The sequence below is a fragment of the Prionailurus viverrinus genome, chromosome D4 (assembly GCF_022837055.1).
Source record: "Prionailurus viverrinus isolate Anna chromosome D4, UM_Priviv_1.0, whole genome shotgun sequence".
Classification (NCBI taxonomy): Eukaryota; Metazoa; Chordata; class Mammalia; order Carnivora; family Felidae; genus Prionailurus; species Prionailurus viverrinus.
Genome location: NC_062573.1, coordinates 11,425,361 through 11,450,749, shown reverse-complemented (window position 1 = coordinate 11,450,749; position 25,389 = coordinate 11,425,361). Strand labels below are relative to the sequence as shown.

At 49.1% G+C, this 25,389-nt stretch overlaps 1 protein-coding gene across 5 annotated transcripts in view; it reads right to left on the bottom strand.

The window, feature by feature from the left end:
- The window catches only part of ASTN2 (astrotactin 2), an 876,392-nt gene that overhangs the window by 234,938 nt on the left and 616,065 nt on the right, over positions 1 to 25,389 (bottom strand). For all 5 annotated transcript variants that reach the window (XM_047831063.1, XM_047831064.1, XM_047831066.1 and 2 more), the window contains 3 exons: positions 9,210 to 9,334; positions 4,629 to 4,733; positions 1,398 to 1,577 (listed from right to left, as the gene is read on the bottom strand). In XM_047831063.1, the coding sequence (XP_047687019.1) occupies positions 1,398 to 1,577; positions 4,629 to 4,733; positions 9,210 to 9,334 (410 nt within the window). The remainder of the gene's footprint in view (positions 1 to 1,397; positions 1,578 to 4,628; positions 4,734 to 9,209; positions 9,335 to 25,389) is intronic.

Below are 25,389 nucleotides of genomic sequence, written 5' to 3'. Positions count from 1 at the left end.
GGGAGGACAACGAGACTTCTATTGATTTAATGCACTTCCTTAAAGACCGTCATTGTCACAGCCATAAAACAGAGCTATTCCCAGACAACTCAATTATGTCCCCCGCGTCTATAAACCACCCTGTGGCCCACACAGTTGTACACAGGAGGCAGGGAGAGGTGAGACTATGGTGGGGGTCTCAAGGCCCCAGGACAGAAGGAAAAGTTCTAGAGATGGCAAATGTAGGTGCAGTGGGGCACCATCCAGTCAGGGAGGAGGGGCGGCATGCAAAACCCTTGATGGGGAGCTTGAAGCACCCCACTTCGTCTTGGCCCACCCAGCGGAGCTCTGTGATGCTAAGCAAGCTTCCTCCTCCCTCTGGGCCTTAGTTTTCCCAACTGCAAACTTGGGTTGCTAAGCCCAGCGAGACGTGTAAGGTCCCTGGTGGCCCCCACGTTCTGCGGGTTTGAGGGTTACGGCTGATCTGGTTCTTGAGACAGAGCTGAGCCATGTGGCGACGGTGCAAGCACATGTTTAACATCGCTCCCCACCCTTTCCGTCCATCGTCCATCGAGAACTCTTCTTTCTCAGTTGATCGATGCTAACAGTAACGAACGCTAACAGGAAGCAATTCTCGCCCTGCTACTTATTAGCTGTGTATCTCTGGGCACTTGACTTGGCACAACTGAGACGCATTTTCTCCCCTGTGAAATGGGGATGTGAATACACAGGCCTGTTAACATACCTCATTCATGTATGCCATATGCCTGTCTTTCTCAAAATGCTGCTGCACAAACTACTACCCTTTAATGTGGGAGGCAGACAAGAACAGCTAAAGTGCCCATTTCATAGGAAGGGAAAACTGAGGTGGGAAGGGAATGAAGTTCCCCAGGTGGGGTGGTGGAGACTGGTCTCCTGCATCTGATCTGGAGAGTTCCAACTCTGGTAACAGCTGAGGATTGAAGGGAGATAAGATCTGGTGACCCTCCCTGAGGACAGAAGGCCCTCCGTGGGACAGACTTGAAACTGTGCCCTCAGACACAAAGTGATGGCTGCCAGGCTTCCAAGCAGACTGGAGAGAAGAAGGGGTCAAGGAGACACCACTCCCACCCCTCTAACTCTTCCCCAACAGTTGTTTCAAGGGGAGAGAGCTGGGAACAAGGAGCCTGCGGGAGAAGACCAGAGTTCTGGAGTGCTGACCACCACCTTACAGCCTCAGAAAATGCCTGAACTGGAAGAATCCTGAGATATCATCATACGGCCCCTTATAGGGTCAGTGGTACAAGGAAGCCCAGAGAGGGGCGGGGACCGCCAAAGGGCACACACCCTGTACAAGACAGAGCCAGGATTTAGCCTGTAGGAGCCTTACCTCCACACTCCACCCAGCTGCCAACTTCAGCAAGCACTTGCAGGCTTACCTTTCTGATACTGGAGCCACAGCTGCTGCTGGACCTTCTTGCTGGGAAAGTGAATGATACAGGTGAGCTCGGAGCCATAGAGGGCCTCTGCGATGTAGTGGGAGCCATAGTGCTGGATGAAGGAGAGCAGCTCCTCCCGGCTGCTCTCCCTGGTCAGGATCTTGAGGACGTTGGTGAAGCCTGGACAGAGGAGGAGCAGGGGGAGGTGGTCAGATTTGGGAGGCCAGTGGCTGCCAAACTGTAAGTGGCAGGGGGCTCTTTCCAGCCAGGTTTGGTGACTTATCCCTCACCACCACATCAGCCTGCTGGCTGCACTGGTCTGAACATACGCGACAAGTTCCCCTTCACTCACACGGCAAAGGTCGGTCCCTCTGGTGGACCCACAACTGAGAAGGGAACAACAGCGGAGTAAGGCCAAAAGCCTGGCAACCTAGATCATGGGACCTGAAAGTCATGATCAGGAAATCAAAGTTGATGTCTGTCCCGAGCAACTAATGTGTACCAAGCACACTGCTCACTGTTTCGCCCACTTTGTCCAATTTAGTTTAGGCCCCAACAGGGCACCCCCCGCTGTGTATGTGAGCAAATCAAATTCTCAGACTATAAATCATTTCCTTGGTCTTCCAGCCAGAGGAGCTAGGATTCCCAGCCCCTTCTGCTCTCACTGCAAAGCATATGCACTTCCCGCGGCATCCAGTCACCCAGGGCTTGAACTCTCCATGGCTGGAGCCCCGGGGCTGCACTGGCCTAGGCTCAGCAGATACTCTGCGTGCTAAGATTTGATCCCTGGCTTAGCTTCCTATAACACTACTTTCCCTTCTGCCTCTGCCTTTGCCTTCCCAAAACAGTGGTATGTTCTCTCTCCTGACAAGGCCAAGGGCTTCCTTTGCTGCTCTACTGTCCTTAGTCCTGTGCCAAAGAGACCTAGGTCCTCAGTGCCCAGCATGGTGCCTGCACAGCAATCACTCAGCAACTGCTGTCCCCCCCCCTCACCTTCCCCCGGCAGGCAGGTCACCAAGCTGTGCTTCCAAGAGCCTTAAGTCCTGCGTGGGCTCCTTCCTGCTACTAGATGACCAGTCCAGTGACCTTACCTGGTATTCCAGGCCTCCAAGGGCATCTCCCATGAGCCACCTACATCAGGCTTTACATCCAGCCAAATCAGCCTTCTGATTTCTCCTAAATGTGACCTGAGATCTCCACCATCCTTTCTTCACGTACATCCCCCGACACGCAACACCCATACACATTCACACCACCACCCACCTGGAATGGCCTCCCCACTTCTTCCCTATGTCCTCCCAGTGCACGAAGTCGCCGTCACCCCCACCCTCCCAAGAAACCATTCACACAGTCCTGGCCAGCCGCACCTACACTCTGCACCGCCAGGGGGCGCCACCTTGACCGCAGAAACTAGTCCACTCGTCTTTGAGCCTGGAAAGGCGTCCTTCCCCACCCCCGCCCCACCCCGGTACAGGGCACAGGTCCTGGGACAAGGCGGGGACACCAACCACCATTCTTCCAAGAGCAGTGGATTCTAGGCCGCATGAAAGTACAATGTAAAACAGCAAGCAAGCCCTTCTCCAACAGTAGAAATGAGCTGCAGTTTGCCAACACTTGATTTACAAGGGGTTCCCAGGAGCATCATTATTGATTAATTAAAGCTGATACACCTTTGTAGTTTTAACACAAACATCGCAGTCTCATTCACAAGTGCCGTGCAAGAGTGTGGGTGGTAGGGAAAACAGAAACATGCCTCAAAAGAATGGCTGTTTGATTAGGACAACCCCTCTCCATCAATCTGTTAACTCATACAACTGGGTAATTAATGCAGCAGTGTTAATGATGAGATCATTTCTCTTAAATAATAAATAACAACACCATGGAGATGACCTGTGGCTCTTTATCCAGGCAAACAAAACTAATCAAATCCCTGCTCTGCTCCTGTTTGGCCACTTCCTAGTGTGACCTTGGGCAAGTTACTTAACCTCTCTGACCCTCAGTTTCCTGATCTGGAAAAAAATGGGATAAATAATGCCTTCCTTTCAGGACTGATAGAAGTCCTAAGATAAAAAAAAAAAAAAATCATTAGAAAGGACTTAGCCAACATCAGCAAGAATCACTATTTGTACTTCCCAGATGGGAAAGTCCCCTGATTCCTAGACTAAAAGAGTTCCGTGTTGCTCGTGAACAAAGTGATATTGAAAAAGATAAGAAAAGATGTGGCAGTAAGTAGGAGACACAGGGACAATCATTCAGTGGTAGCGTTATGAGTAACAGCCGGGGTACAAAACCCCATTTTTCCAGAAACTTTCATTCACTCTGAATTTTCCAGTTTTCCTTTTTTTTTTTTTTTAATTCCTTTATCAAACAAGAGTGCCAACAATGTGTTGATTCTCTGTTAGTTACAGAGAATACAATAGAGGATACCGGAAAGAACAGGGCCTACACCCTACCCACAGTTCTTGGGTCAGGGGAGAAGACAGACAAGACTCAGATATGCATCTAGCACTTGTTAGTGCTTTAATACAGGTGCTCACAGGGAATATCCGGAGTTACTCTGAGGGGAATAGAGAACACAGGAGGGGTCTTGCAGCACTGCATGATGTGTTCCCTGGGCCAGGAGATCCAGACAGAGGGAACAGCATGTGCAAAGGCACAGAGGCATGAAAGAACATGGCCCATTTTGAGAACTATAAATTGTGCCTCATCAACTGAAACACAGGGTTTGTGCGGGTAGAGCATGGGCAGTATATGTGCCCATGTGTTGCAGGGGTATGTGTTATTGCTGTCTAGGAGTTGGACAGGAAAGGAAATCATCCAGGAGAGACCAGAGGAACCAGTGCCTCAGAAGAATTTATAATCCACAGGCCTGACATACACAGAACATAATTGTGACTTAGATTGTCATTTACCCCATCTCCCACTCACCCTTCCCCATACTGCTATGATACCCCTTCCTCCAGGAAGCCGCTCGGACTCCTCAGAGCAGACAGCTCCCTCCTCTGGGGCACTGCTGCCCCACTGTTGCATTGAACCAACTGAAACATAAGGGTCTCACTGTCTGTCTGCTTGTCTGCACCCCCTCCCTGTGGGCTCCTTCATGGCAGGGAGGTCATGGTCTCATTCCCTCAGCATCCCCAGTGCCAGCCCAGGGCCTGGCACCCCCTAAGCCGTTGGGCACATGTGCTGAATTGCACCAAGCCCCCTGGCTGCCTGAGAGGTGGTCCTCACCTGACGAGAGGGTGATGGTGCTGAGCTTCACGCGGTAGAGGTTGCTTCGGACCCGCCACTGCTGCACCATAGGGTAACCCATGGCCTCGTCATACCTGATGTCTCCTGGGGGACAGAATAAGAAGGGGAGGTCAGCACTTAGAGAACACTCACCAAAACCCCCAGCCTGCAGCCCTGCTGTGTAATGGCCCCTTCTAAATAGGTAGATGCTTGCCTTGACGTGCGGGCTCTCACTGGGGCCAACAGCTTTATCTGGATCTGCCTCCAGGCCTCTTCCTGGCCTCTGATCTCAACCCCAATCCTGCTTTTTCTCTGCCCAACAGCTTATAAGCAAGCAAAAGCAGATTTATGATTCCACGTAATCCTGCTGGCACCTTGCCATGGGAAATTAGACATCTCAGTGCCTCGGTTTCCCCACTGATACTATGGCTACCTATGCTGACCTTACTTCATAGATGCCTCAGGAGACTCAAATAAGATAACAGAAGTGGAGTCCTGTGGGAACCTGTCAATGCTGTACATGCAGGCACAGGGTCAGTGACCACAGCCCGTCCTCTGCGTATCACCTATGGCTGCTTTCACAGGATGACAGCTGTTCTCAGCAGGTGCCACAGAGCTTCCTGTAGAGCCTAGCACATTCACTATCTGGCTCTTTCTGTTGGCTGACCCCTGTTTGGACCACTGTTTTCTAACATGGAAACATGGGGTGAACATCGGTATCACATAAGACACACATGCACATACATAAAGGCTCACATTTCAAGTAAGACCGAGCTAAATGAAATTAAGCAAGATTTTAAAAACTCTGGGTAATTTCTGGGGCACTTGGGTGGCTCGGTCGGTGAAGAGACCGACTTTGGCTCAGGTCATGACCTCAAGGTTGGTGAGTTAGAGCCCCACATCGGGCTCTGTGCTGACAGCTCAGAGCCTGGAGCCTGCTTTGGATTCTGTGCCTCCCTCTATCTCTGCCCCTCCCCCACTCACACTCTGTCTCTAAAAACTAAGCATTAAAAAAAATTTTTTTTTTAATCTGTGATAATTTCTTGGCACCTTGACTAGATTAACATGCATTCTAGAGCTCTAGGAAGGTAGCAGTGTGGGTACTGTACTACTTAAGGTAGCATTTTGCAAACTTTTTTGACCAAGGAATCCCATTTTCATAGAGGGTTCACTGGAACTCATGTTCCATAGAATGCATTTTGGAAAACACAGGTATAGACAAAGAATAAACAAAGACGAAACCAGCACAGTGTTAGCAAATGGTTAACTCTAGGTGGTGGGTGTATAAACGATTCTTGTATTCTGATTTATATCTATTTGCATTTTCTAAACTTTCTGCTCTTAGCACTGAAAACTCTCTCTTTTTTTTAATCAGGAAAAAAATACATGGAAAAGAAATGCTAGTCACATCAGCAGTTAATATTATTGTTGTTATGTATCCTCTGCAAATGGCAGGCACATTTTCTGTCCTTTTCTCTTGTCCCCTGGTGAGGAGGCACTTAAAGAGATGTCTGATACCAAGATTAAAATGAGAATCTCATTGGAACCAATGATTTCTTCCTGGACATTACTGCAGTATTAAAGTTGTCCATTACTGTCAACTTTTTTTTTTCCTCCTTAGACTTTTCAGGAATAACATAATTTTTTTTCCGAAGCTTTCATTTTAAAGTAAAATATTCATGATCTCCAAATATATGTCTACTGGAGTGGGGTTGTTTTGTGATAAATATGTCCTCTCTGTTTATCTGCTCTGCCTGTCCTGTCCTTCCTCTGGAGAGGCTGCAAAGAGAAGGAGAATGGGTAGGGGTGGGGGATGAAGGAGATGCTGTGTTTTGAGTCAGGCAGGAGCAAACAGTCTGCACAGGAAGACTAGGCACCTGCATCCAGGTAGCCTCTGCCCCATCTGTTTGCGCCCGTCCGGATTCAGAACAGGCTTGGAGTGGGGATTGGCGACGGGGGCCCATCTTCAAGAGAGGGAGGCAAAGCATCTGAATGCAGGCTGTGGACACAGTTCATTCACTGGATGACATGGCGTCCAAAGGGAAAACAAATGCTACGTCTTTTGATTATCATGAAACTTATAAAGCCATCATTTTTGCCTCTCCCCACATTGTTGGACCTCCCCATAGTCATTATTATCGCTCTGCCCTTCACTTCCCTCCATCTCTGGTCCTTCCTGGAGTCCATCCTGGAATATAAGCTCCTCTAGTGGAGTGTTAGCTTCTTGAGGTCAAGGAGATTTTTTTTAATGTTTATTTATTTATTTTGAAAGAGAGAGAGAGAGAGAGAGAGAGAGAGAGAGAGAGAGAAAGAATCCCAAGCAGACTCTGCGCTGTCAGCACAGAGCCTGATGCAGGGCTCCAACTCCCAAACCTGGAGATCATGACCTGAGTGGAAACAAGAGTCAGGTGCATAACCGACTAAGCTACCCAGGCACCCCAAGGCCATGGTCTTTATTATCTGCACTCCTGCAGAGCCAAGAACAGAGCCTGGACCATAACAGGCTCTCAACAAACACTTATTTACTGTCTCACTTGCTCACTTGCATCCTATACCCAATTGTAAGGGTATGGCTCATCCTTGGTCCTTACTCATCCTTGACGTCCATGTTATCTGACTCTATCCTAGATCCCCACCAAAAGATGGGCTTTTTCCTGGTAAGTTTTTTGTTGTTGTTGTTGTTGTTAACTCTAGAAATATAACAGTTCCCTTATTAGGATGCCTCCAGAGATCCTCATGTCAAAACAAACAATCCTAATAATTTGTACCACTAATACAGAAGCACAATGCACTGAGCATTTTACACCTACGATCTCCAGTACTCACCACGGTGCTGAAGAATAGCTCTTACACCCCATATCTCAGAAGAAGAAACTGAGGCTCAGAGAGGGAAATGCCCAAGGACACACAGGTCAATGCCTGTGCTTTTCCATTAAAGAACAGCCCCTCCCCACAGACCATGGTGATGTCTGCTTTAAGGGGTGGTGAACTCCCTGTGACTGAGAGTATCCAAGAGGGATCATTACTCAGTGGAGATATTACAGATCTGATCTCTTCATTGGTAAGGAGGACTAGACGAGATGCCCTTGACAGTCTCGGTGAGCTCTGAAATCCTATGATCTTATGAAAATCTAAAATTAAGGAAGGCACAGCAGTTTTTAGACAGATTTTACAAAGCATTTTTAGATATATGATTTCATCTGATCTACATCTGGGCTCTTTTTGAAGTAGGACAGGTCAGGAAGGTGATGTAGGATAGTGGATACGGCATCAGCTTTGGAGTCAACACCCACTGGGCTTAAATCCTGACTCGACTGTGGACTGGTCATGTGGCCTTGGACCAGTTAAATGAGTTCTCTAATCAGAAAGAAATCCTGTGCCCTTGAAAGGGGACAATGACCCTTGCAGGGTTACAGAGATGAAGACGTGCGCAGTGTATGGCCCCTGGAGACCTGAAGCACACATGACTTGGGTCCTCTGCTCCGTCCGTGCCACTTTATTGGAAAGGCTGTGGAGGTTCCAGCTTGCACGTGGTAGAGGGGGCTAGGAACCAAAGTTGGCCACACTGTGTGGTCTTCCTTGGGGGACAGTTTCCTTCTCAGTGAGAGGGTGCAATCACCTGTGAGGATGACCATTCTCTGCGGGTAGTGGTTGAGATCCCCAACCACTGTATCACAAAAGCAGAACAAGGGCCTGTACATCTTAGGAAAGTCCCTCCAAAAAAGGTAGGAGAGGACCTGGGAGAAGATGAGGGGGAGCAGAAGGGCATCCTGGGTGGGACAGAAGATACAGAGTCCCAGGAGAGCCTGCAGAAGAGGGGGAGAAGGAGAGGGAGGGGTGGGGGTTGGGGGGCTGCAGAGCAGAGTGAATAGGGCAGAAGACTCAGGGCGGTGGAACCTGGTTCTCATCCTGGTAGGCGTGCTCTGTGACCTTGGGCTGATCCCATCACCTCTCTGAGTCTGGATTCTTCATCTGTATAATGGGGAAAATAATACCCACCCCACAGGATGGCTCAGCGCCCATATTCAAAATCAAGTTGTGTAACAAGTGCTTTCAAGTGAGGGAGACTCCTGGTAGAGAGGGCCAGTGATGTTACTTTAGCACGATTTAAAAATAAACCTAGTGAAATAAGCTAGACGCAGAAAGACAAATACTGCACGATTTCGCTTTTATGTAGAATCTGAAAAAGCTGAACTCATAAAAGCAGAGAGTAGAATGGTTGAGGGTTAGGGGGAAATGGAGAGACGCTGGTCAAAGGTACAAAGGTTCAGTTATGTGGGATGAATAAATTCTGCGGATCGAAGGCACAGCACGGTGCCTAGAGTTAGCATACTTGAAATTTGCTAAGAGAGTACGTCTTGGCCCAGATCAGAGGCTGGAGTCTCAGGGAATCCCCCTAGCTCTGCACAGACCATAGCAGAAGCCTCCCCTCCCCCTCCACCCCCCAAATGGCAGGTCCCTTTTGCACTCTGTCTTTCATGAAGGAGGAGGCCCGTCTTGGACTTGCTGAGGACTGACAGGCACCAGAACAGCAGGTGTGCGGTCAGAGTGGCGGGGAGGGGTGTGGCATGTGTGGCTTACCAGTGAGCAGCTGGAGGTCCGGGAGGGGCTCGGAGAGGACCCCCCGGCACTGCTCCTCCACCGGCAGTGGGATCACCAACAGCCCATCGGCCAGCTGAGGGAAGTCCTTGATGAAGTTGTTCTCCCTGTGGAGAGGAGCAGAAAGACCGCCAGAATGAGAACGTGGAGGCTGCTGGGGGCTGCAGGGTAGGAGGGCCGGGCTCTTGTAGTCAGATCAGAGAGACTCTCGAGTGGGCGGCTGTCCTTGCCCTTCGCCTCTGGCTCCCCGAGTCCCGGCTCAGAGCACTCGGTGCTAATCACAGGCTCTAGACTCCTGCAGGCTAGGGCTCGAGTCCTGGCCCGCCATCCACTAGATGCACAATCCTGAGGAAGCTACTGTTCCACCCAGAACCTCAGTTTCCTTGCTATGAAGTGAGATCTCAGGGTTGTTGTAAACACTTAATGGGATAAAGCTGCCAATTGCTTAAGACACCGTCTGAGGCTCTACAAACTGTGTATTTGGCTGCTAAACATCTCCTTGCATAAGCAATGACAGTGGTGAGCTAGAATGTGAGGCAACTGGGGACAGCCTGGAGTGCTTGGAGGAACAGGGGCAGGGTTGAGCTGGAGAAAGGAAGGCTGCAAAGAATGGGTGTGAGTGTGCTCAAGTGGAAGTGTCCTAAGGCATCTTTTGGATCACACGCCTCCTTTTACAGATGGGGAAACTGAGGCCTAGAGAAAGGGAGCCACTTGCTCCCAGACCCACCCCTCCCCACTCTCCCCACCCAATTCCAGGCTCATGCTCTTTCTCCTGCCCTGGTTTCATCAGATGCCTCTATTCCTTCCTTGCAGGTCCATTGCAGGGAACAGAAGACAGACCTTGGGGGACTGAACCCTGAACAGAGGTAGTCTTTTGGGCAGGCGGGGTACTAACAGTGCATCCCATGGGGGGAGCCTTCAATCTTTCATGCAACAGACCTGCCTAACACTAGAACAGCTTGCCAAGCCAGGTGGTGAGCTTCCTGTTCTTGAGAGTGTGCAAGCAGGGAATCTGACAGCCACTTGGCATGGATGGTATTAAAATCTGACATTTGAGGTCCCTCCATATTCAGAAAAGCTCAGAATCTGAGACACTAATCACAATCTGGAGAGGAGAAGGAGGAGGAGGGGGAGGAGAAGAAGAAAAGGAGGAGGGTGTTTATCACTTCACTGTGCCCCCTGGAAAGGGCAACTTTGAAATGAAAATCAGGAAGAGGAAAACAAAGATAGGGATGCCAAGGCAATGCCTTTGAAGCCTGGATCTCTTGAGCAGTTCAAAAGCAGCTGTACAAACGTGGGGGCAGGGCTGGGTCACTTCCTGTCTGTACTCCCTGTCCCTGCTGCGCACCTCACCCTAGGCACCTGTGAAGCCCCCCCAACGATTCATTCATGTAGGGAACCCCTCCCCTGTATCCTGACCCCTGAGGAGTCCAGGGTAAGAGACGTTAGCCCCATTTTCAACATACTCAGCATTGCCAGTATCTTCGTCATCATCATCTCTCACATTGTGTCCAATCCTCAGAATTTGCTAGGGTCTGGCTAAGTGCTTTACATACATTTTATCACTTAATGCTCACAGCAACCCCACAAGACAGTTATGATTACATTCTTTTCCCAGATGATCAAAACACGGGGCGCAGAGTGAAGAGGTGGTGGGTGTTGGGGTTTGAACCCAGGTCTGTTGATTGCACACTTGGGAAAGTTGGCAGCTGGGCCTGGGAGTGTCTGCTAAACACGTGTGTGCATGACAATGAGTTTCTAGGTCCACGCTGGTGCACTGAGGCATGCTATTTTGTGTGCCTGTGTGGGCGTACCCCTGTCTGTCTCGGGAGCTATACTTGTTTAAGTCTATGCATGTGCCATGATCGTGGCTTCCACCTAGGTGTTTGTGGTTGGCGTATGATCCGTTTGAAAGCCTGGGTGTGTGGAACAGCCATGCGAATAGAAAAAGAGGGACTTCTGGGGCGATGGGAGTGCCCCTAAAGGGGCACGTTAACACTCGCCAGGGTCTGAGGGCCTAAGTTTCCTTCTGTGTCCCTTGTGAGGTGGCCTGTGGTGATACAGATCTCCCCACAAAGAAACGGCAGGGTGGAGGGTGTCTGCATGCCCAGGTCAGCTGAGCTCACACTCTGGGTGGAGCCCTGAGCTGGGCCGAGAGATTCAGAGAGATCGGATTCTCCCCCACTTTTCTAGATCTTCCCAGCCTAGTGGGGGAGACGACAAATGAGCCATGCGGAGCAGCCACTGGGGCCCAGTGATCAGGAATTCTGGGTGGGCTGGATGCTTCTGGGACCCATCTCCACGAGACCCAAGCACCTGTTTCAAGCGTAGGTATGGGCACGAGTGAGAAGGTGCCAGCGGCTCTGGAGACTGGGCTCCAGTTCTGCCCACACCACACCACACCTCACTGCTTAACCTGGAGCAAACCGCTCAAACTTCAGATTTCCCATCTGTAAAGTGAGGGTCAGAAAAGCTGTTCGATCTGCCTTAATGAGAAACAGCAACAGACAATAAGAATAACCTTTTATTGAGCACCTACCACGTACCAGGCACGGTTCCAGGTACATTTATCTTCTCCCAACCCTATGAGGTCGGTGCTGTTAGGACCCTCACTTCAGAGGCTGAACAGATGAAGCACAACACAGTTGGAGGTCCCAGGTGGTCTGGCCCCAAGGCTCCCAGTCCTCACTACTGCTCAGGTGCAGGGAACTGTCAAAGCCAGCAGAGCAGTAGCACCCCTGGGTACACTGAGCCCAGACAGGCCATGGCCAAGAGAAGGAGCGTGCTGCTCGTTACGACTTGACCGAACCAGCTGCTCTGGTCTCCAAGTGACCTCACCCATCTTCACTGCATCGCCATGAGCTGGGTGCTCACTCAGCCAATGCAGAAGTAGAGGCTTTGAGGCATGCAGTACCTTCCAGAACTTACACAGAGTGCACTGGAGAAGAGGGATCTGAAAGCAAGCTTATGTTTTCTCACTTTACCATCCAGGGTCTCCATCTTCTCTGGCACTGCTTTTAGAGACAGAGACAGAGACAGAGACACCCTCTTCACTCCACATCCCTCTGCCTTCTGTGTAAGCCAGGCTTCACTCGGTGGGTAGATCTGACCCCACAGGGACAATGAAAGGCAGCCTCGGGATGGTGGGGTGGAGGTGGGGGGGTCTCATATGCTCTGTGTTCCTAGAGGAAGGTTTTCTCCCGAAGCTTTGGGGAAGCAGGGAGGATGTTGAGGAAGCATGTGAGGAAGAAGGGGAAGATGCAGGGGTGGGAGGTTGAGGGCCAGTGTGAAGGCTGGGAGGGAGGGAGGCAGGGGCGAAGCAGGGGATGGTAAGACCAAGGTCTGTCCCTCAGAAAGGGGCCCCTTTGCCGCCACCGCCTGGGGATGGCCACAGTCCTCTGTGGCCGTTGCCAGCAGAGGGCGCCCAGGGCTTTCATATCTCCTGGGCTCTCTCGGGAGGTACAAAAACTCAGATGGGAAGAGCAGGCGCCAGGAAGTTCCCCTGGGCCCAGAACCGCAGACAGAACCCAGACGGCTGCTTCAGAATCCACCCACCTGCAAAAGGGACGCGGGAGGCCGGCGGGGTGCTGGTTAAATTCAATTGCCAGAAAGTGAATTCTGATTCTCATAGCTTGTGTGTACGTGTGTATAGAAAAACAAAAACAAAAACAAAAACAAACAAACAAACAAAAAACTGTAAGGCAACTGATCCCAAAGATAGGAAGATGGGAAGGAGAATGAGTAATATTTATCGATCCTATTTGTTGATCATCAGCTATGCCCTAAATAGTGTGTGTGCGTGTGTGTGTGTGTGTGTGTGTGTGTGTGTGTGTGAGTGTGTGATTTTAACCGCATGAGACCTCTAGGAGACAAGTAGTATTACCCCCATCTTGTAAATAAAGAAATGGGCCCTCAGGGAGGTTAAGGAACCTGTCCCACATGTCCACAGTTAGGAAGCTGGAAGGGGCCAAGACCACTTGTAGCCAACGGGGAGGTTCCCAGCTTAGTGCTTTGCACTTGGTAAACACCTGCCCAATGGATCAATCCAAAGGCCATGCTCTTGATCCCTGGTATAACCTGAGACCAGTCAGTTCTGCCCTTTTACCGCCAGAGTGGATGCTCTCTCGTGCCCACGGGTGTGTCTGTATGTGTATGTGAGTGGATGTCATGTTTCAAACTGGGACAGGGTCACAGTTTCTTTAGACAAGTATCTCCCCCCAAATATCCATGAATCAATCTCAGCTGATATTATATGAAAATACTTCATTAACTTTTTTTTAAGCTTTTTTAAAATTTATTTTGAGAGAGAGTGCTGAAGGGGCAAAGAAAGAGGGGGAGAGGGAGAATTTCAACCAGGCTCCGCACTGACAGTGCGGGACTTGAACTCGCTAACCGTGAGATCATGACCTGAGTGGAAATCAAGAGTTGGTTGCTTACCTGACTAAGCTACCCAGGCACCCCTGGAAATGATTAATCAACTTTTAAAAATAGCAGATCCTGGGCTCTGGGCACTCAGGAGGGCCCTGGAGGTACGAGATCTCACTTGTTCCACATTTATTAGGGTCTCTCAAGTTTCAGGGACTGATCTGCACACCGGGGCCCAGCAGGAAACAGGGAGGTGCCTCCATTCACAAGGATCAGAGAGAACGCAGGGCATGTAGGAAGGTCTGAAAGGTCTTCGAAATCTAGCCTCTGCCTACCTCCTGCCTTATGTTTTGACCCCTGTCCCCTGGTCTGCTCTTCTCCAGCCGCACTGACCGCCCTTAAGTTCCTCTTACAGGGCATACTCACTTCCTACAAAGGGCCCACTGGGGGTTTGCCCTCTCTCTGGAAAGGTCCCTGCCCCGTGCACCTGGCTATCACCTGCTTATCATTCGGGCTACACATTACTGCCAGGACAGTTCTCCTGTTATGCTATCCCATAGTATCTTTCCTTCCATGAAGAGCTTCTCAACTCCTACCCGTAGATGTGCTCCCGGGGACCTTCCTTGAGACCTACCCTGCCTGTTAAACTGTGAGCTCCATGGGGGCCAAGACTACCTGCCTCCCCAGTGCAAACTGCATACAAAGTGTGTACTTACTGAACACTGGATTGAAGGGATCTTGGGAATCTAAGTCTAAAACTCCAGCCTGTCCCCATGGAGCTTCAAACCCTACTTTCTTCCTCTTCCTAACTGCATGGCACCCTGGTTCCTCTGGAGCTCAGATAGGAGCCAGGGGCTCCAGCCACACCCAGCTGCTGGGGACCCGATGGGAAATGGTGGTCTGTCTAAGCAGGGGTTGGTCAGACCTCCCACACTGGATGAACACATGTGTACGTGTGTGCATTCCCACTGGGGTGGGGATGCAGCAGGTGGGGTGGGCTGAAGGATGTCAACAGGAGGCAAGAGGCCAAGTTAAAAACCCACCTCCTCTTCCATGTAATCATCTCGATTTTCCCCAGATGCAATAAAACCTTCCTATCACTTTTCCCTCATGCATCTTGCTCATGAATAGATCCCAGAAGTGGCCTTGGGGTCTGGTGGTGGAAAAGGCAAGGGCTCAAAAGTCCTGCAGACATGGATCCAAATGCTGGCTGTGTGACCTTGGGGGGGGGGTCACTTCCATTTTATGAGTCTTAGTGACCTCACCTGTAAAATGGAAGTAAGAGGTCTGACTTCCAGGGGCTGAAAGGAAGATTCATTTGTAAAGTGATCTTTAGTGATGATCCCATTTCCGGAACCCCACACTAGATTCTGAATCTCTTCAAGAGCCTCAGAGCACCTGAGACAGTGACTACTCCTAGTAGAAGCCCCGTAAGCATCTGTTCAGTTGTGTGCAGAGGTGAGAGGCAGGCCTCTTCACCCACCATGCCACCTGCAAAGGACCTCCTGACTCAAAGCTACAGAGTATTTCCATGGAGTATGCACCTTGTCTAGCTTCCCTCCCATCAGCCATGCTGACAAGAACAGCAAGCAGGGGAGGCTGGGCTCCTCCGCCACCCTCCCCAGCCTACCTGAGGTCTTCCCTCCCTCCTGCCCCAATTTAAGAATATGTGTAAGTGTTTTGGATACATTAATACACAGCCACCAGCATGCAAGAGCCGATCACCCCTCAGTTCTGGGGAAATTAGCATTTAAATTGAGGCATTTCAGGGAAGTAAATCATCCCAGAGCCAGCCAGCACTGTCTGCAGCTCTTCCTCAGTGGAGGGAAGGCGAGGAGCCGTGGCCTGCAAGCTGTTGAGTCTGCAGGGAGTGGCTCTCTCCACCATTTCTGGCTCTCCCCAGGCTGCCCAAGGCCTCCTAAAAGGGTGGCAGTCAACCCCCAGCACCACTGAGGACATCACACCTGGTTTAAACCATGCCGTATCCCTCACCTACGCCTAAACTGAGGCTTTCTGTCAAATGAGAGTGGTGTTTTTGGCTGAGATGTGGTTTCCTGTGTGATCAACGAGCCAGGACATGTGCTCTCATCTTGGCTCTGTCACTGTCTAACTGGGGGGTCTGGGGAAGCCACTCCCCACCTCTGGGTGGGTGAGCAGCTGGTAAAAATACTTGGGCTTCTCTGAAGTGTAGATTAAGAGGTATTAGGCTTGATTCTACAGGCACTCTGTATGTTCTGGAGTCACAGGGACCAGTGTTGTTGAAACTGATGCTGACATCTGTCCATACCCAGCCTCCAACTCTGCTCTTCTTGGGGAGCAGTTAGAAACTTTGTTCTGTGATCTACTTCTTAACTATGGGTCTTTGTTTACATTCTCTGCTCAGGTGCTGCACTGAGTCATTCTTACATTCAACCTTTCATTCATTCATTCATTCATTCATTCAAATATTCAATGAATTTTCATTATTACATACCAGGCCTTGGAAATACAATGACAAAACAGACATTCTCTGTCCTTAAGCTCCCACATCCTAGTAGGAGACACATGTGTAAAATGCTTCTAGATAAGTGTGCAAGGTGAATAATGGTTTTGAAGAGGTTCAAGTGAAGTATTTTTCATTCCCCATAAATCACATTTGTCTACGGCACCCTGCCCGCTCAATCAAAAGCATTCATCCCTTAGGTAGAAGGGAAGACATCATCTGGACAAGAAAGGGGGTCATTGCTCAGCTTTGCATCTCAAAGATGACTTTGTAGTGTCTTGAGCTAGACAAGAGTTTCCAAAGCCAGCCTGTGCTAAAAGTGAAGGTCCCCTTATATATCAAAGCCAGGCCTGACCGACTCAAATCATAGTGTCTTATTTTAATGTATAGATGGTGCAGGCTATGACCTCAGGGGAGTTCCCACCAGACAGGAAAAGGAAGGAGAAAACCCTTCTTTCTGCCATCAGTGCTGTGCTGGATTGCTGAGAAGAGAAGGCTAGGGGGGCCAGGAGCTCATACCCAAGGGTAGACAACCCCTTTCTGGTCTTTTGGAAGGCAGCACCGCCTCCCCATCCACCCCGGCCTCGAGGGCAGCGTCTACAAATGCTGAAGATACTAACAAGTGTTTGGGAAAAGTCCCAGAGCAGGTGAGCAGGGACACTGGGGCCTGCTGCTTCAGATCAGGGATTAGTCTGGGGAGCTGGGGAGCCCCTCTATCCAACGAGCCATGGAAGCTCCCATGAGAGGGCAGCAGGAGCTGAGCAAGAGCCTGGAAGTCAGCCTCTGATTCCTGCACCTACAGGGCAGACATAATAAAGCTGACAAGACTTCCTGTCCTAACCCCCTGCTTGCACGGAGGCAGGGATGGGGAAGCAGACCTGAGATTAGAACAAAGGGGCTTCAGAGTGTGGGGACCTCATGACTCTGGACTGTGGCAGTATATTCTGACAACATATCCTTCCTCAAAAGACTACCCAAGACCATCCACATCCTAACGGATGCCAGTGCAAGGGCACAGAGCCACGCTCAAGTAAGAAATCCACATAGTGACTCCAAGCAAGGATCTAGTACACCATGCATCCTGAGGCCTCGTGGAGGTGGGGGGAGACTGCTTGGTGAAGAAAAGGCAGGGTTGGCTGGGGAGGAGTTCAACTTTGAACAGACTAAGTACTTCCTCTAAAGAGGATGTTCTGTATCCTTCATTGGTAACCTGAAATACTTTTTTTTTTTGCTATAAGTGAAATGGAAACTTGAGGAAAAGATTATTTCAGCTGTAGAAAATTAAGACTACACTGTTTTGCATAACTGACTTGTAGTGGGAAAAATGTTTAAATCTTTTGTTGTTTAAAGAGACAGTTATAGGTTAGAGTTATAAAGTTTAAGATTCACAGCAGGGAGGTTCAGAGAATAAGGGGGTAGAGAGGAGGGGCACTTAACACAGAGTGGGCAAGGTGGGAAGGCTGCCTGGAGAAGGTGAGCCTTGACTGATTGGGAGGGGTCATCCAGGGAAAGAGCGAAGAATGAAAATGGGGTCCGGGCAGAAAGAATAGCATGTGCAGAAGTCTGAAGTGGTGTGTGTGTGTGTGTGTGTGTGTGTGTGTGTGTCTCAGAAGGAGAGAGAGAGAGAGAGGAGGTAAACACTCACATGGCACATTCTGCAAATTGAAAGAAGCCAAGATTCAAGATGTAAAAGCATTGACTAAAATGCAAAGACGGGCTGGAGAGGGGCACATAAACAGACCAGCTCTTACCAGTCTTCCAAGTGATGCTAAGAGACGTGGGCTTTATTTTATTTTTTATAATTTTTTTACTGTTTATTGATTTTTGAGAGAGAGTGAGTGAGCGAGCAGGGGAGGGGCAGAGAGAGAGGGAGACACACAATCAGAAGCAGACTCGAGGTTCCACTCTCTGAGCTGAGAGTCAGCACCGAACCCGATGTGGGACTGAAACTCCCAAACCGTGAGATCATGACCTGAGCGGAAGTCAGATGCTTAATTAACCGCCTGAGCCACCCAGGCACCCCAGGAATGCAGGCTTTATTCTGAGGGCAAGACGACCCACTGCAGGGGTTTCAGCAGGAGAGAAATACTTTCTGACCGGAGCTTTAGAAAGATGGCCTGGACACACGCTAGAGAGTGAGCTGAAAAAGGAACAAGGACGGAGGGAAGGAGTGTGTTAGTATGTTATGGGGTTTTGCAGCACCCCAGACAAGCACGGTGGAGGCGCCCTACGACAGGACATGGAGAAGACGCACGCTTTGAAAGACACACAGCAAGTAGGACCTGCTGTTCCCTGTCACCAGCTGCACGTGGTGGGAGCAGAACGAGTCATGAGACGTGTCAGCAGTGCTGACTCCAGAACCCACGTCCACTTCTGGCTAAGCACCAGAGCCCCCGGACACCCCCGATTTTACCTGCTGTGGCCGGAGAGCAGACCAATGCCCATCGGGAAGTTCTTGCCTCCTTCCTGCCCCTACCAGCTGGCAGCCCATCCTCCACGAGATTCATCCTGTGAGATTCACAGGAAGACTGCCAGATCTCAGTAAAACCCCCAGCGTTTCCTGCGAGCCCAGCCACCTCCAGAGGGAGGCTCCCAGGATTGCCGTCTCTTCCTTGGCAGGATGCAGTTCATGACCCCCACCCTACGGGCTGTTTCACAGGTCATGGGCGCAAAGTTGCCTCCCTGGCTCTGCTGGGGCCCATGCGTGTGGGGCCGTTCTTATCTCAGCTGATGCTCGGCACATTGATGAGAGAGGGGACAAAGGCAGGGCAGAGGAAGTGACTCATTTACTGGTTCCTGGGTTGGCAAGACCAGAACAGGCTACCCATCCACATTTTTGATTTCCAGCCCCAGAGCTGTTTCCTCTTGCATGTTCTGGAGGGTTCCTAAGAAAGGCCATGTTACCTGCCCTACCCCCTCGGACCTGTGGGCTCCTTGAAAGCAGGGGCTGCATTTGATTCTTCTTTGCAACGTCCCCTGAGCTCTCTTGGGAGCCTCCAGACAGACTTCATAGTGTCCTCTTCTCTAGAAGGCATCCCTGAGCCCCTTCAGTGGAAGGGACGCCCTGCTTCCACAGCACTTGATTTTGACTCTGACCACAGCCTCTGGCAAGTACATGGTCGTTCTCTGCATGCCGGTTTCCCTTTCAAGGCTCTCTACTTCTCAGTTGCAGGGATCTGGGAATCTGGGGATCTGGGATCTGCCAGATCTGGGATCTGACAATCGTCTGGGCAACTGCCCTCTGAGCCTTCCTCACCTACACACCCTGCTTCCAGGGTGTGTACAGACACAACACAGGACGGCTGTGTGCTTGGGTTCAGGCCACCACCCCTCTCCCAGGGTCTGCTGTAACAGCCTGTTAATAATGCACTCTGCATTCAGCCTGGTCCCTCCAATTTGCCAACCATCCTGTGGCCAGAATGATTTTGTAAAATGACGGTTCTAACTCAGATGTATCACGGGCCCCGTGTCTTCGTGTATTAGTGTTCTGTTGCTGCCATAACCAACTGCCACCAATATAGTGGCTTAAACCAACATACACTTATTATATTTTTTTGTAGGTCAGATATCTGACATGGGTTTGTGGGCTTCAGGCAAGGTGTTGGCACGGCTGTATGCTTTCTGGAAGCTCCAGAGTAGGAACCGCTCCCTTGCCATTCCAGCTTTTTGAGACTGCCCGCGTTCCTTGGTCCCGGGCCCTCTTCCACCACCATCAAAGCTAGCCAAGGCAAGACAAGTCCTTCTGGAATCACATCCCTCTGGTCCCCTCTGTTACCTCCCACTCCCCTTTTAAGGAACCTTAGGATTACATCAGACCCACCTGGATAATCCAGGCAATAATCTCTTTATCTCCAGATCAGCGGCTTGATTTCCACCTGCACCCTTAATCACCCTTTGCCATGGAAGGTAATTTATTCACAGGGTCTAGGGATTAAAATATGTACATCTGGAAGGCATTATTCTGCCTACTACACTCCATTTCCACCCCCGGCAGGAGAGCTTTGCTGATGCCTCCCTTTCACTTGGGGGTTTGATGCCCCTTCTCTGGGTTTCCACAGCCCATCCTTCCCCTATCTTAGCACTTTCACACCGGACTATTGATCTTGGTCACTCACTGTCTCCCTTGCTGGACAAAGGGCACTTTATGGCAAGGGCCACGTCTTTCTTACTCGCTGCCTACATCCAGCCTTGACACAGGGGCTGAAACACATTCTAGGGGCTCAATAAGTGATTATTCAGTGAATGAATGAATGAATGAATGAATGGTCCTAGCTGAATGGAAATGTGGGAGAGACCACCCATCCAGCTGTGTTACTCCAATCTCCCCCTACCCTTTCGTCCCTACATATCTAGTATCAGACTGACAAACGTCATTTTTAAACTAATATCTACTGATTCCTTGCAGTGTGCTAGCAATTATTCTAAGGGATCTGCACACATCTTGTTTCACACAGCAACCCTGGGAGGGAAGTACTCTTATTCTATTTGTTTGTTTGTTTTAAATAAAGGAACAGAAGAGTAAAGAGATTGATTAAAGTACAAGGGACTAGCAAGCTGGACGTGGAACAATTCAACTCCATGTTCTTAGAAACTATGCAAAAATAGGCTAGTAATGTTTAATCTTGCCCCAAAATGAAATGCTGAAACGTGCAAGCTGACTCACTGAAAATACCAGTGTTGGCTGAATGTGCCAGATGGATGCCCACATTGATAACAGTAACTGCTCTTTATTGAATGCATGTCATGTGCTAGGTCCTCGGCAAGACTTGTTTCTAACTTTTTTTTTTTTTTTTTTTTTGCCATAGACTGAATGTTGGTGTCCTGCCCCTTCAAATCCATATGTTGAAACCTAACCCCCAATGTGAAGGTATTAGGAAGTGGGGCCTTTGGGAAGTGATCAGTTCATGAGGGTGGGCCCTTCAGGAATGGGGTTAGTGCCCTTGTAAGACAGACCCCAGAGAGCTCCTTGTCCCCTCCACCAAGTGAGGAAAGGTACCATCTAAGCACCAGGAAACAGTTCCTCAGCACACATGAATCTGCCACTGCCTTGATCTTGGACTTCCCAGCCTCCAGAACTTAGAGAAATAAAATTTTTGTTGGTTCCGCCATGAAGTCGATGGTATTTTGTTAGAGCAGCCCCAACACTGAGCCCCAACAGCCCCAACACTAAGACACTTCTAACATCTTGCAAAGTCATTATTATTATCTTGATGCTGGAGGTAAGGAGACTGGGTCTCAGTGAGGTGGGGTCACGTTCCCAGGCTCACCCTCCACTCTGCCACGCCCCTCTCCAGCCATGTTCACACGGTCTTTCTCCTGCCTTGCCCTCATGCATACGAAGGTGTGCATGAACACACACACACACACACACACACACACACACACACACACACAATGTGAAGTCTGGCTTACACACTGCACATGCCTTCCCTCTCTAAATGCAAAACCATTTCTACCAGAGGCACCAAACTCACTTAAGCATTCCGGGCATGGCCGCTTCTAACTCCTGCCCTGGTAATTGCAATCCCTGAAATTGAAAGAAATCGCAGGCTAGAGAAACATTATCTTCTCTTCAGCCCCTGTACCCTCCCCCTCCTCAGCACCAGGACTCGTCGTGGTGTCCTAACCCCAGGAGCAGGCCAGATTGCTGTCACTGGGGCCTCTGCAGCTGTTTCCAGAACGTCCCCCTCCATTTCTCAAGGGAAGGAATCCAAGACCCTGCTACCCTGACATCCAATTTCAGAGCTGGGGTGGCGAAAGTTCGACATCACTAGGCCCGATCTCTGCATTTTTTTCTGACCCAGCACTGTCGTTATCTCTGCTTTTCAGATGCTATAATGAGATCTGAAGAGGAGAATTAGCCTCACCAAAACCTCCAGACAGAAACGTGGACCTAAACACAAATCTGCAGGGCCTGAGTGAACAAGCCCCTGGTCCTAGGTGGCGGCTGAGCCTGTGAGAGAGGGGTACGGCTCAGCCTAGATCCCCCTCTGCAGCCACAGCCCAAACTGCACGCTGAGATTTACCCCCCTCCATCCTGAAAGGGTCTATTGCTTATGTTATCACAGTCAAAGGCAGAAGCCACTATCCCTGTGCTGTTAAAAAACATTTCAATTGCAATTAGGATTTCATATTCCAGTGTTCAGGGCACTCTCTGCTCTCAGGGCACCATGATCCCCACACACCTCCACTCATGTCTGTCTCAAGGGTGTAGCTTAACAGCAGACACAAAATACGTGTACTCAAGCACTTGCTGAGTGAGTCCAAGTGTTGGGACTACTGACTCTCCCTGAATCCTGGTGTGAGTGCTCACCATTCCTCAAGCACCCCCAGTCCTCTCCTGGACAGGGAGCCAGTTCTGTGAAGCTGTTCCACCAACTTGCTTTAAACAAGTCACTTCCCAGCTCCGGGGGTGTCTTAAGCCCTGGGGTCATTTCTTTGACAAATACAGGCGTCCTCAAACGGCTCTGGCACAGAGGGCTAAGAAGAAGTTCCCGAGAGGAGGAGCTGTGTTCCCACGGGCACTCTGTATCTTCCTTCCCACCTCGGGAGCAGTCTCTACAGCCAGACCACCTGAATTTACAGCATGCTTCCAATTCCCATCCCCTACATGGCTCTGGTTAGACAGAACGTTGAGCCTTTCCTGGGCCTCTGTTTGCTCATCAGGAAAATGGGAATAATAATCATCCTTAGCCTTACATACTTGTCATAAAGATTAAAAGAGTCCATAATGTGAACCACAGAAGAAGGACTGAAAATAGTAGGCTCTCGATAAATAGTAGCTATCGCCGCTGTGGAGCAGTTTTATTTAACATTCTCGAAAAGCCTGTCTTGATTAGGAATAAGAGAGATGCAAATTTTAGAGCTGGGATGGACCTCAAATTCTTTTCTTTTCCTCTTTCCAGGCAGCAGACACAGCTTGTCCAAGTCACATGATAGGACTATAATGAGAACCCAGGACAGGTGGCTACTAATTTGGAGTTCCTTTTTTTTCTATCATGGGATTCTTTTTTTTTTTTTTTTTTTCTGGCTGGTGGATTTGATTTTTCCCTAACCTCATACCCTATCCCTGACATCTGGAAGAGTTTTTTTTTTTTTTTAATGTTTGTTTATTTTAAGAGAGAGAAAGAGACAGAGCATGAACGGGGGAGGGGCAGAGAGAGAGGGAGCCACAGAGTCCGAAGCAGGTTCCAGGCTCTGAGCTGTCAGCACAGAGCTCAATGCAGGGCTCGAACTCACAGACCATGAGATCATGACTCAAGCCGAAGTCGGACACTTATCTGACTGAGCCACCCAGACGTCCCCTCTAGGAGAGTTATTAATGCTAAAGGCAGTATTCCCAGCACCATATGTTGAACACATCTCTTCTTATCACATTATGCACTGAAATTGTTGTGGGTATGTCTTTCCCCCCACATTGGGAGCAGAGACCTACTGTGTCTTCTACTTCTCCAGTTCCCAACAAAGAGTTAGGTACATAGAAGATTCTCAAAAATGTTTGTGAAACTGAATCTCCAGGAGGTTGGACTCCAAATTAAATTAAAAAGACATTTCAAAACTCCTAACTTAGGAGTGCCTGGATGGTTCAGTCAGTTAAGCTTCCAACTTTAGCTCAGGTCATGATCTCACGAGTTTGAGCTCTGAGTCTGGCTCTGTACTGACAATGCAAAGCCTGCTTGGGATTCTCTCTCTCCCTCTCTCACCCTGCCCCCCAAATAAATAAATAAACTTTAATAAAGAAAACTACCTAACTTAAAGCAACAAATAGGAAAAATCAAAGCCACATTTTAACTAACCTCACAGCATCAATACATTTGTAACTTTATCTGTAGTATTTAGAAAGAGAACCCTTTTCTTCTTTTGTTTTTCTTTTTTTTTTTTTTTGGTTGTTGTTGTTTTTCATTTCCTTTTCTTTTCTTTTCTTCCCCTCCTCTCTCCTCCCCTCCCCTCCTTTCTTCCTTTCTTTACTCTTTTCCCTTCCTTCCTTCCTTCCCCTCCCTCCCCTGCCCTTCTCTTCTTCCTTGCTTCCTTCCTTCCTTCCTTCCTTCCTTGTTAACACTTAAAACCAAGACATGAGGTGCCTTTTAACATCAGAACATGTGGTCTAGATACAGCTGGTTCTGGTGTGAATTTCTGGCAGGGGTCATATCTCTGAAAATTTCTTTCTTCTTCACTTTTGCCTTTCTCCTTCTCCCTGGGGCACCTTGGAAGTCTTTCCATATAGCCACCTCTAATGAGCTCTGCAGAATGAGAAACCTGCTGCAATAGAAGAAAATCTAATAGCAATTGCTTTCTTGTTTGCTCCCTCTTCTCTTTCTCTCTCTTTTTTTATTAGTCATTAGCAATGGAGAAAGAAAACACCCAAAGGCAGTAGAAAGGCAGCAATATTTGCACGTGCTTTCTGCAACAGTGAGCTGATGAGGAGCCCTGATCATCTCTCATATCCCTTCTTTTTCAATTCTCGCAGATCTGATATCAGTTGCAGTCCAATCCAGACCCCAGCTAGTGTGGAATTAGCTATTTTGCATCATAACCAAAGTGAAGTGTGGGTATTGTTGTAGGACAACTGGAAATGGCTTTAAGTGCTCCTTAAAAACCAATGGATGTCAAGACTTAAAAAGGGCCTAGGAAAACCAAAAGGTCTAATTAACGAACACAATTTTTGGTCTTTTCAAGATCTGACACCAAAATGTAATTCAATTTAGTTTTCAAGAGCCTAGGTCTAGCTCATACCCTTGCTAGTTAGTGATCATGGTTGTCACATGGCCATGCTCAGCCTCAAATTTGTCTATAGTACTCCCACCCCGCACATCGAGAATGGGTCTTCAACTCCACCTCTTACTGTGTGTGTGATCCTGAACAAGTTATTTAATTTCAGGAGCCTCAGTTACCTCATTTGTAAAATGAGGATCAAAATACTACCTACTTTTATAGACTCAATTACGAGAAGAAAAAAAGGGGGTGAGGGATAAAAACAGCCTTGCATATATGTAACCGTATGGAAGTTTCCATTTATTTTCTAGAAAGAAGGGGCAGGTCTAAGTCTTGCCTCTGCCTTTTTAGATAAACGTGCCTCTGTCATTGGATAGATTTCAGGTTCCTCATTTGCATTAGGGACTAAATCACGGTACTGGTGATTCTAAGCTATTGTGGAACTAAATGAGATGACGAATACAGCATGACACCTGTCACATCATACTATGCATTCCATAATGTTCATTACGGTTGTTATTACTATTGATAATAAGAATGTGAAGTGGGTTTTTAAAAAAAATAATATAGGGGCGCCTGGGTGGCTCAGTCGGTTAAGCGTCC